The 13237-nt window shown below is 52.5% G+C and overlaps 1 protein-coding gene across 1 annotated transcript in view; it reads left to right on the top strand.

The window, feature by feature from the left end:
- The window catches only part of LOC128891548 (uncharacterized), a 113240-nt gene that overhangs the window by 64493 nt on the left and 35510 nt on the right, over nucleotides 1–13237 (top strand). The window contains 29 exon segments of the mRNA XM_054151111.1: nucleotides 18–338; nucleotides 424–738; nucleotides 823–1155; nucleotides 1235–1537; nucleotides 1697–2002; nucleotides 2245–2559; nucleotides 3000–3326; nucleotides 3602–3910; nucleotides 3988–4311; nucleotides 4399–5082; nucleotides 5397–5714; nucleotides 5809–6132; nucleotides 6226–6534; nucleotides 6611–6928; nucleotides 7039–7350; nucleotides 7422–7721; nucleotides 7807–8124; nucleotides 8202–8528; nucleotides 8616–8924; nucleotides 9003–9329; nucleotides 9404–9706; nucleotides 9795–10100; nucleotides 10181–10501; nucleotides 10575–10886; nucleotides 11087–11401; nucleotides 11487–11810; nucleotides 12065–12370; nucleotides 12441–12746; nucleotides 12822–13139. Of these exon segments, the coding sequence (XP_054007086.1) occupies nucleotides 18–338; nucleotides 424–738; nucleotides 823–1155; nucleotides 1235–1537; nucleotides 1697–2002; nucleotides 2245–2559; nucleotides 3000–3326; nucleotides 3602–3910; nucleotides 3988–4311; nucleotides 4399–5082; nucleotides 5397–5714; nucleotides 5809–6132; nucleotides 6226–6534; nucleotides 6611–6928; nucleotides 7039–7350; nucleotides 7422–7721; nucleotides 7807–8124; nucleotides 8202–8528; nucleotides 8616–8924; nucleotides 9003–9329; nucleotides 9404–9706; nucleotides 9795–10100; nucleotides 10181–10501; nucleotides 10575–10886; nucleotides 11087–11401; nucleotides 11487–11810; nucleotides 12065–12370; nucleotides 12441–12746; nucleotides 12822–13139 (9510 nt within the window).

The following is a 13237-nucleotide window of genomic DNA, read 5'->3' as shown; positions in this document are numbered from 1 at the left end:
TACTGGCAATCTTCTAGCTGTGCCAATCAACCTTTCCCCCTGCGAACCATCGCCTTGCGGCTTCAACGCGATATGCAGGGAGTTGAACGGCGTTGGTTCCTGTTCTTGTCTGCCGGATTACATCGGAAACCCTTACGAGGGTTGTCGACCAGAATGCGTGATCGACACGGACTGTCCCTCCACATTGAGCTGCATCCGCTCCAAGTGCCAGGACCCATGTCCTGGCACCTGTGGCACCAACACCGAGTGCCAGGTCATCGATCACCGACCCGCGTGCGCCTGCATCACAGGATACAGCGGGAATCCTTTCCAATACTGTACCTTGATTCGCGAAATAGGTATACGCTCGAAAAGCTCGCACAGCTTCTAATTCTGTTCCAATCGGCGAAGACGCCTCGCTGAAAAGAGACTAAAACCCCGCAGGAAACCAAACACAGTACATGGACCCGTGCAACCCGTCCCCCTGCGGACCGAACAGTCAATGTCGCGTAGTCAACGAACAAGGTGTGTGTTCCTGTCTACCAGAGTACAGAGGCTCTCCTCCGATGTGTCGTCCAGAGTGCGTCCTAAACTCGGATTGCCCTGCGAATCGAGCTTGCGTCAACCAGAAATGCGTGGATCCATGTCCCAGTTCGTGTGGCGCGTTCGCCACTTGCGTGGTCAAGAACCACAGTCCGATTTGTGCCTGCAGAGATTCGTACACCGGAGACCCGTTCACTAGATGCTTCCCCGTTCCAAGTAAGGCCCCTTCGGACCAGTTCGAAACCACTAAAAATAGTCCAAAGTCGATCCAAGTCCTCAACACGTTGCTTACCTTTTCAGCATTCGTACCCCTCGCAGCGGTCGAACCATCGCAACCCTGTCTCCCCTCCCCTTGCGGTCCATACTCGGAATGTCGCGTGGCGAACAACGGTCCATCCTGCCAGTGCTTGGCCGACTATACCGGAAGTCCTCCCAACTGTAGACCGGAGTGCACCGTCAACTCCGACTGTCCCAGCAACAGAGCCTGCATCAGGCAGAAGTGTCTGGATCCCTGTTCAGGATCCTGCGGAGTAGGGACACGGTGCAGCGTGTTCAATCACGTGCCCATGTGCACGTGCATCGAGGAGTACACCGGAGATCCCTTCAACAATTGCTACCCGACGCCACCGCAGCGTAAGGCCTCGTTTTCTCCTCGAAGAAACTCCAACAACGGTATTCATAGAATCGTAACGACCTACGGAAATTCTTGCAGTACCGCCCCCTGAAACCGATCCCTGCAACCCATCGCCGTGCGGACCGAACGCCCAATGCAACGCGGGTGTATGCACTTGCTTACCCGATTACCAGGGCGATCCCTACACCAGCTGTCGACCCGAATGCGTTCTGAACAGCGACTGCGCTCAAGACAGAGCTTGCGCGAGGAACAAGTGCGTGGATCCTTGTCTGGGCACTTGCGGCAGAGACGCGGTCTGCAATGTCCTGAATCACGTACCCATGTGCAGTTGTCCGGCTGGAATGTCTGGCAACGCGTTCATATCCTGCGACCGAGTGGAAGGTATACAAAAGGAATTTGGTGGCAGCTTCTCTGTCGGTCCACCTAACTTTTCTGTGTACAGTCATCCCATAAATATTCGTGTCTTCTATATCTATCGAAGAAATTTGCCAACCAATCCTAGCATTTCAAGTCAGATTATTCTCGTTGAATTTGATTTAGAACCAGTTCAGACGAATCCGTGCAATCCATCGCCCTGTGGACCCAACAGTCAGTGTCGAGCTATAAATGGCCAGGGCGTGTGCTCGTGCGTGCCAGGATACCTTGGCATTCCGCCTACCTGTAGGCCAGAGTGCGTGGTCAGTTCAGACTGTCCAAGAAGCCTGGCCTGTAACAACCAAAAGTGCATCGATCCTTGCTCTGGCACTTGCGGCCTGAAGGCGTTGTGTCAGGTTGTCAATCACAACCCCGTGTGCAGCTGCCCGTCAGGTTTCACGGGCGATCCGTTCACCAGATGCCAATTCCTTCGTAAGAACTTTGATATCATACTCTGCGGTACAGTTCCTCGGTTATCCCTTTATAGGTCACTGGTACTCGTTACCGCTAAGGAAAGGGCGGAAATTTTGTATGTTTAAGTATCTACGCTCATCCACTAGGTTTCGTTGGTTTAGGGGAACAAAATGTCCAGAGAGTTCTGTCCCTATAAAGGGTTAACGACTCAAATTCCCTTCGAGTTGCCTTCTAAGTTAAACGTCTCATCCCTCCCACAGCTGCGAACATACCAGAAGAGGATACCTGCGCGTCCTGTCGATGCGGCCCCAATTCCGTTTACCAAACCGTCAACGACCAACCGTCTTGCGCCTGTCTCCCCGATTTTATCGGCTCTCCGCCAAACTGTAGGCCGGAGTGCGCGAGCAACAGCGAATGTTCCAGCCACTTGGCGTGCATCAACCGAAAATGTCGAGACCCCTGTCCTGGCTCGTGTGGTTTGAACGCGGAATGCCGTGTGGTCAGTCACACACCGATGTGCGGCTGCCTGAGCGGTTACACAGGCGACCCCTTCACCCAGTGCACGTTGAAACGACGTAAGATTTACCCGCGAACAAACTACACCTACACACATTGCAAAACATAACGAAATATCATATACACGTGAACAAAGTAGATTCCTAATATCGTACACGGTGTCTCGTAACTGGTGGTACAACCGAGTAGAGGGTAATTCTACGTGAATGATTGAATCGAAAATTTTCAAATTTATTTTCTTCGAAAATAGAGCGCCGTATGAATAAATTTTATTGTACACTTTCGATTCAATTTTTTTACGTAGAATCACCCCCTTACTCACTCGCATCACCAGTTACGGGACACCCTGGTATCTAGTGTTTGCGGTGATTAAACCTCCAATTGTTAATACTCCCCCCGAACCTGGATATTTTAGTAGTTATTGCAATTAACCCTGTGGGAAAGTGTGTTGGTATCGAAGGTGAACGCTAACCTTTTCACCCTGTGAACCCTTTTTTAGCCGAACTCGAACCCACGCCGGTGTCGCCCTGCGTGCCATCGCCGTGCGGCCCTAACGCGATATGTAAAGAACAAAACGGAGCAGGTTCCTGTTCCTGCGCCCTGGATTACATAGGAAACCCGTACGAAGGATGTCGCCCGGAGTGCACCGTGAACTCCGACTGTCCCTCGAACCTGGCCTGCATAAGATCCAAGTGCCAGAACCCCTGTCCCGGCACGTGCGGCCAGAACGCCGATTGCACGGTGATAAATCACTTGCCGAGTTGCACTTGCGTAGCTGGATACACGGGAGACCCGTTCGTTAATTGCCACGTCCAGCCGCAGATCCGTAAGTCACAATAACAATGTCGCCAATCATCGCCATCATTCGTCATCGCCATCGCGAACGCCTCGATAGAGAAGATAACGTTAGAGACGCTTCATAGTAACCAACCAACGTCGCTTCCCATCGTAATACATCGTAATCGATCGATGCACGGTGTACGCCATTAACCCAAACTAATACCAAGGAACGAGTAACGCTGACGCATTTAAGCCTGGTTCAGAGTATGGATGGAAACTTGGGAACGGTTAAAGTAACCAAACGATATTCGCCACTTCCAGCCAACGAAGCAAAAAATCCGTGTAACCCCTCGCCATGCGGACCCAACAGCTTGTGCCACGTGACGAATGGCCAGGCTGTCTGCGCGTGTTTCCGCGATTATGTAGGCAGCCCCCCAGGATGTCGTCCAGAGTGCGTGGTCAGCTCGGAATGTCCCTCGAGCCAAGCTTGCGTCGATCAAAAGTGCGTCGACCCCTGCCCTGGCCGTTGCGGTACCAACACGGACTGCAGAGTCGTGAATCACAGCCCTATCTGTGTTTGCAAGCTGGACTTCACCGGGGATCCCTTCACCAGATGCTTCCCGACGCCAAGTAAGAGGAACTTCCTGGATCGAGTTGGAGATCGAACGATCAGGTCATGATAGAGAATCATTGTAAATTCTTTTCAGAACCATTGCCAGCACCCGTCGCTAACCCCTGTGTACCATCCCCCTGCGGCCCGTACTCGGAATGTCGCGACATAGGAGGCTCCCCCTCCTGTTCCTGTTTACCAAATTACACAGGAGGTCCGCCGAATTGTAGACCAGAGTGCACGATAAACCCTGACTGCCCCAGCAACAGAGCTTGCGTGAGGGAAAAATGCAGAGACCCTTGTCCGGGCTCGTGCGGCATTGGAGCGATTTGCAACGTGATCCAACACGTACCCACGTGCGTTTGCCCCCAAGATTTTACAGGAGACCCGTTCGCTAGTTGCCAGCCCGTACAGGCGCCATGTAAGCTAACATTCTGTACCACAAACATTTCTAAGGCTTCGATGTCATTGTTGAGAATCGCTATAATCAACTCGAATCACTTTGCAGTGTTAGATGTCCCGTCGGATCCTTGCAACCCCTCGCCTTGTGGCACGAACGCACTGTGCGATAACGGTTTATGCAGTTGTCCTCCCGGTTACATGGGAAGCCCCTACGAACTATGTCAACCCGAGTGCGTGACCAACGACCATTGTTCCTTCAACAGAGCTTGCGTTCGCAACAAATGCGTGGACCCTTGCATAGGAACCTGCGGCCAGAACGCGGTGTGCAACGTTTACGATCACGTTCCCATGTGTAGTTGCCCACCTGGGATGTCTGGGAATGCATTTGTACTCTGCTCTGTACTACGAGGTGGATATCCTTCGAGGTTCAGTCAAGAGTGACGCCGGTTTCTCCTTATTTAATCATTTAACACACCATTCGTAGAACCGCTGCCGCAGGACCCCTGCAGACCTTCCCCCTGTGGCCCTAACAGTCAGTGCCGAATCGTTAACGGTCAGGCTGTCTGCAGTTGCGTTCAAGGATATCTAGGAACTCCGCCGTCTTGCAGACCCGAGTGTTTGGTCAGCTCCGACTGTCCACGAAATTTGGCCTGTAGCAATCAGAGGTGTATAGACCCCTGTCTAGGCACCTGCGGTCTCAGGACTCAGTGTCAAGTTGTCGCTCACAATCCCATTTGCAGCTGTCTACCGAGACACTCTGGCGATCCCTTCACCAGATGCGACCCGATCAGTAAGACTCATAGCAGCTCTTGGCGTTTAATTAATTGGCCATTCACTACTTTGTCGCTTTGTCTTTAATTTCTCTTAAGAACATCTTAGCTAAACCAAGCATTCTATATACATTTGGAACTCGACTATAAAGTCAGTTCCATATATATTCGTACCCTGTATATCTATCGAACAGAATTCAAGAATCAGATTCTGAAGTACCTCGGAATGATCTGCCAGTTCTATCATCCTCATTGGCCAGTTAATTTCTCGTCGAGAATAGTAAATTTCTCGTCGAGAGTCAAAACACATTCAATTCGTAACTTCGTCCAACAGTTGACACCCCGATCGAGCCGGTAAACCCGTGCCAGCCGTCTCCCTGCGGACCGAACGCTCAATGTCGCGTGGTGAACGACTCACCATCTTGCACGTGCCTGCCCGATTTCGTTGGAGCGCCGCCCAGTTGCAGGCCAGAATGCGTCAGCAACAGCGAGTGCCCGTGGAATCTAGCTTGCATGAATCAAAAGTGCAGAGACCCTTGCCCTGGCGCTTGCGGTTCGAACACGGAATGTCGAGTCGTGAGCCACACGCCTATGTGCGTTTGCATGAGCGGATATACGGGAGATCCCTTCACCCAATGCGTCGTTCAACAACGTAAGACATCTAACTATCTAATACTAGTAAGACGACAGTTAGAGAACAGTGGAGTCAATGGAATTAATATCATGGAATTAATACGTCGTTGTAGCAACAATCGTCGACGTCGCGTCGCCCTGTACACCGTCACCCTGCGGGGCAAATGCTATCTGCAAAGAGCAGAACGGTGCTGGCTCCTGCACCTGCTTGCAAGACTACATCGGAAACCCCTACGACGGATGTCGGCCCGAATGCGTAGTGAACTCTGACTGCGTATCCAACATGGCCTGCGTTCGGTCCAAGTGCCAGGATCCTTGTCCAGGCACCTGCGGCCAGAACGCTGTCTGCCAAGTGATCAATCACTCTCCTGCGTGTTCCTGCGTGTCTGGATATACCGGCGATCCGTTCAGATACTGTAACCTCGCGTTACCATCGGGTAATAATCACGTTATTTCTTCGAACGTTACCAGAAAAAATCTTCCACTTTCTTGGCAAGAGTAGCGCTGACCCCTTCGTTCTTCAACGTTAGATCCAGTCCCGAGGGACCCATGCAATCCATCTCAGTGCGGACCGAACAGTCAATGTAACGTAGTCAACGGTCAGCCAATTTGCGCGTGTTTACCAGAGTACATCGGAACTCCGCCAACGTGTCGTCCTGAATGCGTGATGAGCTCGGAGTGTCCCACTAACAGGGCTTGCGTCAACAATAAATGCATCAATCCGTGTCCTCAACCATGCGGTTCGAACACCAACTGCAGAGTTCTGAATCACAGTCCAGTATGCAGTTGCAAACAGGGCTACACAGGGGATCCGTTCAGTAGATGTTTCCCTATGCCAAGTAAGCCGAACGAGACGAGTCGATATCGGTGTGTTTCAGAGGTATTCGGATTAGGTGACCAGACGTTTCTTTTCAGAACCTCTTCCTGGCCCGGTCGCTCAGAATCCTTGCGTGCCTTCGCCGTGCGGCCCTTACGCAGAGTGTCGCGACATTGGCGGCGCGCCATCCTGCTCTTGTCTAGCCCCTTACATCGGTAGTCCACCTAACTGTAGACCCGAGTGCACGGTCAATTCCGACTGCCCCAGTAGTCAAGCCTGTATAAACGAAAGATGCAGAGATCCCTGTCCAGGCTCCTGCGGAGTCTCAGCCACCTGCAACGTCGTCAACCATACGCCATCTTGCGTTTGTCCTGCCGATTTCACCGGGGATCCGTTTACAAGCTGCTACCCGAAACGTAAGCACTCTTCGTGGATAAATTATCGAATCGTGTTCCAGTTGAAACCTTCTCCTTAACAAATTATTCGATTCCAATTGGGGTTTTACGCGAGTCTTTTAACCACACAGCACTCGAAGAACCAGCGTTACCCGCGGACCCCTGCAATCCCTCGCCTTGCGGTCCAAATGCCCTGTGCGCAGACGGCAGCTGTTCTTGCTTGCCAGAGTATCAAGGAAATCCTTACGCCGGTTGTCGACCGGAATGCGTCCTCAATAGCGACTGTCCTACCTCTCGAGCCTGCATCCGTAACAAGTGCGCGGACCCGTGTCCAGGAACTTGCGGTCAGAACGCGCAGTGCAACGTCTACAACCACGTACCCATGTGCAGTTGTCTGCCTGGAACGACAGGGAACGCGTTCGTTTCGTGTCGTCCAAGCAGAGGTAGGTGCCCACTCGCTCGTACTTTGACACTAAACCTACCACGACTTTTACTCACACCTTTCCATTTCTAGGACCGGAAGACCCGTGCAACCCGTCTCCCTGCGGACCCAACAGTCTCTGTCGCGTAGTTAACGAGCAAGCGGTATGCACTTGCGTGGCTAGTTTCATAGGAACCCCACCATCTTGCAGACCCGAGTGTAGCGTTAGCTCCGACTGTCCGAGAAATCAAGCTTGCAGTAATCAGAGATGCATAAATCCCTGCGCTGGGACCTGCGGCGTTAGCGCCCAGTGCCAAGTGATCAATCATAATCCCATATGCAGCTGTCCACCAGGCTTTACTGGCGATCCTTTCGTCAGATGCGAGCCCAAACGTGAGCTCTGCTCTACTACCATTTCGATTCAAGATTTAAATCATCGAACGATCTTGTTATGTAACGTTTTTCGTCTCCCTTTCAGTGGAAGAACCGTTAGCTCCCGTCAATCCTTGCTATCCATCGCCCTGTGGACCTAACGCGGTCTGTCAAGTGGCGAACGATTCACCCTCGTGCTCCTGTTTACCCGAGTTCATCGGTGCACCGCCGAATTGTAGACCCGAGTGCATCAGCAACAGCGAGTGCGCGACTCAGTTAGCCTGTATAAACAACAAATGCAGAGATCCATGCCCTGGTTCGTGCGGCGGCAACGCTGATTGTCGCGTCGTAAGCCACACCGCCATGTGCGTGTGTTCCATCGGCTTCACTGGCGATCCCTTCACGCAGTGCCTCGACAGGCAACGTAAGACACCAGTGATCGTTTTACAACTGAAATCGAGCTTCTCCGAGCGCGGGTAATTCATTTCTTCTACATTTTAGCCGACATACGACCAACCCTCGCCACTCCATGCACACCGTCACCCTGTGGTTCGAACGCCATTTGCAAAGAACAGAACGGAGTAGGTTCCTGTACGTGTTTGCCCGACTACATTGGCAACCCTTACGAGGGCTGTCGTCCAGAATGTATAATAAATTCCGATTGCGTACCCACGCGTGCCTGCATCCGGTCCAAGTGTCAGGACCCTTGCCCGGGATCTTGCGGCGCGAACGCCGGATGCCAAGTTGTCAATCACTTGCCAACCTGTACTTGTTTCCCTGGTTACACCGGTCAGCCCTATCAATTCTGCCAGCTGATCGTACCGACTCGTAAGCACTGATTCTTTCTCGACTATTTAGAAGAATTCTTCAACCGCGAAGATCTTGACGATGATTTCTCTTTCCCCTTGGTCGCAGTGGATGAGAGAAGAGATCCGTGTTCCCCATCGCCGTGTGGACCGAACAGTAACTGTCGGGTTGTCAACGACCAGGCAGTCTGTTCCTGTCTCCCGGAATACACTGGCTCCCCTCCAGGATGTCGACCAGAATGCGTAGTCAGTTCCGAGTGTCCGTCTAACCTAGCGTGCATAAATCAGAAGTGCAGGAATCCTTGTCCTGGTCCTTGCGGCCTCAACGCTGAGTGCAACGTCATACATCATAGTCCTATATGTGCCTGCAGACAAAGCTACACCGGTGATCCGTTTAGTCGGTGCTTCCCAATGCCAGGTCAGAGAATATCTGAAAATTTCAAGGATAATCGAATTCGCTCAACATTATTTCTAACTCTTCGTGAACTGTTTCTAGAACTCCCTCCAGCGCCGATACCTTCAGACCCCTGTTTCCCTTCACCCTGCGGTCGGAACGCGGAATGCCGCAACATCAACGGCATACCTTCCTGCACTTGTCTGCCAAATTACGTGGGCAGTCCTCCGAGCTGTCGACCAGAGTGCACCGTGAACTCCGACTGCCCTCCCAATCAAGCTTGCACGAGAGAGAAGTGCAGGGACCCTTGTCCCGGCTCCTGTGGCGTGTTCGCCCAGTGCAGCGTGCTGAATCACGTGCCAATCTGTAGCTGCATCGAAGACTACACCGGCGATCCCTTCAGCAACTGTTATCCGAAACCACCTTCACGTAAGACACCGTCCTTTTCCACCCGAGTCCTTCGAGCTTCGCGATTCTCTTCATCGTCTCTTTCCAACTTCTAGAACCACCAGTCTCCGACGATCCTTGCGATCCGTCGCCCTGTGGATCGAACGCGGAATGCAACAATGGCATCTGTACCTGTCTGCCAGAGTACAGGGGCGATCCGTACGCAGGATGTCGTCCAGAGTGCGTTCTTAATTCGGATTGTCCCTTAAACCAGGCATGCCTCCGAAATAAATGTATCGATCCTTGCATCGGTACCTGTGGCCAGAACGCGATTTGCGACGTGTTCAATCACATTCCGATGTGCAGCTGCGGTCAAAGGATGACTGGAAACGCTTTCGTACTGTGTTCCCCGATCGCAGGTACCAAACGACGCTGCTTCAATTGACCCTTTGCACTCGAGGCACTTTCTTCTGATAATCCCATATATTTACCCATTTGTATCCACAGAAGTAACACCGGAAACGCCATGCAACCCATCTCCTTGCGGTCAAAACAGTATCTGTCGTGCTGTGAATGGACAGGCAGTTTGCACTTGTGTCCAGGGATACGTAGGAAGTCCTCCGTCTTGTAGACCGGAGTGCGTAGTCAGTTCCGACTGTCCCAGAAACGAAGCCTGTAGTAACCTGAAGTGCTCGAACCCGTGCATAGGAACTTGCGGCATTCGCGCGCAGTGTCAAGTCATAAACCACAATCCCATATGCAGCTGTCTGCCAGGATTGTCCGGTGATCCGTTCGTCAAATGCGATCCTATCGGTAAGAGCCGTTCCACCTTCCGAAACATAAATTTGACGTTTCTTTACATCGAATGGTAACACTGCGAACGGCCCTTCTAGCGGACGTCGAGCCACAAGTCGCGAACCCGTGCAGACCATCGCCGTGTGGTCCCAACGCTCAGTGTCAAGTAGCGAACGACTCCCCATCCTGCACATGCATGCCTGGATTTATAAGCTCTCCGCCAAACTGTCGACCCGAGTGCGCGAGCAACAGCGAATGCGCGAGCCACCTCGCTTGCATCAATCAGAAGTGCGGAGACCCGTGTCCTGGCTCTTGCGGAGCTAATGCCGAGTGTCGCGTGGTCAGCCACACACCCATGTGCGTTTGCTCCACTGGATTCACGGGCGATCCGTTCACGCAATGCGTGGTGTTCGATGAGCGTAAGGATACTCGACCGATAAGCGTATTTCGCGACTGGATAGGTCGCACAGGTTTACTCTGTTTTTCCACCAGGTCTACCTTCCCCGTGCACGCCATCCCCTTGCGGTTCTAACACCGTTTGCAGAGAGCAGGACGGTGTAGGCTCCTGTTCGTGTTTACCCGAATACATAGGCAATCCGTACGAAGGATGTCGACCGGAGTGCACCGTCAGCTCCGACTGCCCGTCGAATCTCGCTTGCACGAGAAACAAGTGTCAGGACCCGTGTCCAGGCACCTGTGGACAGAACACTGTTTGCCAAGTTATCAATCACTCGCCCACGTGCTCGTGCAACCCTGGTTTTACCGGAGACCCCTTCAGATACTGCCAAATCACGCGAGAGCCTGGTAAAGTATATTTGAACCGTGTCGGTGTACGAATATGTATATGGAACTGGCTGTACTTTACCGATCAAAACTTTGAGTACACGATTCCTTGCCGCGAACCCGAAATTTCTATTCTTTTCCTCGGTAATGCGTGCACCCAAACTTCTGACCGGTAATCCGAAAAACAAAGGAAGCCATCCTGAAGTTTCTTTCTTCTTCAGACATAGTCAGAGATCCAACAGACCCCTGCGTCCCGTCGCCCTGCGGACCAAACAGTCAGTGCCGCGTGATTTCCGGCAACGCGGTGTGCTCTTGTCTTCCCGAATACACCGGAAGTCCTCCCTCCTGCCGGCCCGAGTGCGTCGTCAGCACGGATTGTCCCTCGAACCGAGCCTGCGTGAACCAGAAGTGCTCGGACCCCTGTCTACGAGCGTGTGGACAGAACACCAATTGTCTAGTCGTCAACCACAGTCCTATTTGTACCTGCAAAGACGGAAACACTGGCAACCCGTTCACAAGGTGTTTCCATTTTCAACGTAAGTCTCTCTATCGTCGATCCGCATCCCTGAGATGATGCTACCTCGACGACAGACATCTAACTCGTGCCAATTGATTCCGTAGCACAACCAACGTTACCAGATCTACCTCAAGACCCCTGCTTACCCTCCCCCTGTGGTCCATACTCCGAATGTCGAGACATCGGTGGCGCTCCGTCTTGTTCCTGCTTAGCTAATTATTTCGGCAGCCCACCAAACTGTAGACCAGAATGTACCGTGAACACGGACTGTCCCAGCGATAGGTCCTGCATAAGACAGCGATGCACGGATCCTTGTCCTGGATCCTGCGGCGTGGCGGCAATGTGCTCGGTCTTCAATCACGTGCCGATCTGCACCTGCGCGGAAGGATTCACGGGTGATCCTTTCAGCAGCTGCTCTCCTGCGCCACGTAAGCCTCGTTTTCGTAAGCATGACCGTGACACGTTCGTTGTCTATCGTCTCCGTCGTGTTCATTTTACACTCGATCGTGTAAAATAATTAACGCGAAATATTTAACCAATGGATTTTTGTATCAAGGAAAACAAAATTCTCAGCTGTGTATCATCTCTCTGAACGTTCAAGTGACAGTCGGTTACAGACACGGACAACGAACGTGTTAAACTCGTTTGTTAGAGCATTCGACACCTCGTTCTCCCATTGTAGCTGCTGTACCGGTACCGCAAGACCCCTGCAACCCATCGCCTTGCGGTCCGAACGCCCAGTGCAACGATGGCGCTTGCACGTGTTTGCCGGAGTATCAGGGCGACCCTTACGTAGGTTGCCGACCAGAATGCGTCCTGAACACCGACTGTCCCCTAAACAGAGCTTGTCTCCGCAACAAGTGCGTGGATCCTTGCGCTGGCACCTGCGGTCAGAACGCAGTGTGCAACGTGTACAATCACTTGCCAATGTGCGGCTGTCCCGTCGGTATGACGGGCAACGCGTTCGTATACTGCACACCGTTCAGAGGTACGACTGTCTATGTAAAATTAATCGCAGATTCAACGTATCCTCGGCTAATCGATCGATCCCTGATCAGACCCAGTCGTGACCAATCCTTGCAACCCAACGCCTTGCGGATCGAACAGCCAGTGCAGAGAAGTCAACGGACAAGCCGTGTGCACTTGTATCCCTGGTTTCGTTGGAATCCCGCCTACCTGCAGACCAGAGTGCGTGGTGAGCACGGACTGCGGACCAACGGAGGCTTGCATCAATCAGAAATGCAGCAATCCGTGCGCGGGTTCCTGCGGAATCAGAGCCACCTGTCAAGTAGTCAACCACAACCCGCTCTGCAGCTGCCCTGCGAGCTTGACCGGCGATCCTTTCGTCAGATGCGTCGAGAAACGTAAGGACTCTTCGCTCGACTTCCACGGGATCTCGCAAGATGGAACCGCGATATTTGAACCGCATTCTATTTCAGCGTTGGAGTCACCGCAACAGGAGAACCCATGCGTACCATCGCCATGCGGCCCGAACGCTCAGTGTCAAACCATCAACGATTCCCCGTCCTGTTCCTGTCTTCCAGAGTTCACCGGCTCTCCTCCTAACTGCAGACCGGAATGCATCAGCAATAACGAGTGCCCGAGTAACATGGCTTGCATCAATCAGAAATGCAGAGACCCTTGTCCTGGATCCTGCGGCACGAACGCCGAGTGTCGCGCAGTCTCTCATACACCGATGTGCAGTTGCTCTCCCGGATACACCGGGGATCCGTTTACCCAATGTGTCGTAGAACAACGTAAGATAGTTTCGATTTTACACGGTTTCGTCATCGGAAAAGTTGCGAATCGTTTCCCAACCACCTGGCAAGAATTTCAATCCCTAAACCCTTTCCAG

This window comes from Hylaeus anthracinus, unplaced genomic scaffold (genome assembly GCF_026225885.1).
Source record: "Hylaeus anthracinus isolate JK02 unplaced genomic scaffold, UHH_iyHylAnth1.0_haploid 12002, whole genome shotgun sequence".
Taxonomy (NCBI): domain Eukaryota; kingdom Metazoa; phylum Arthropoda; class Insecta; order Hymenoptera; family Colletidae; genus Hylaeus; species Hylaeus anthracinus.
This window is presented reverse-complemented; position numbering and strand designations above follow the sequence as displayed.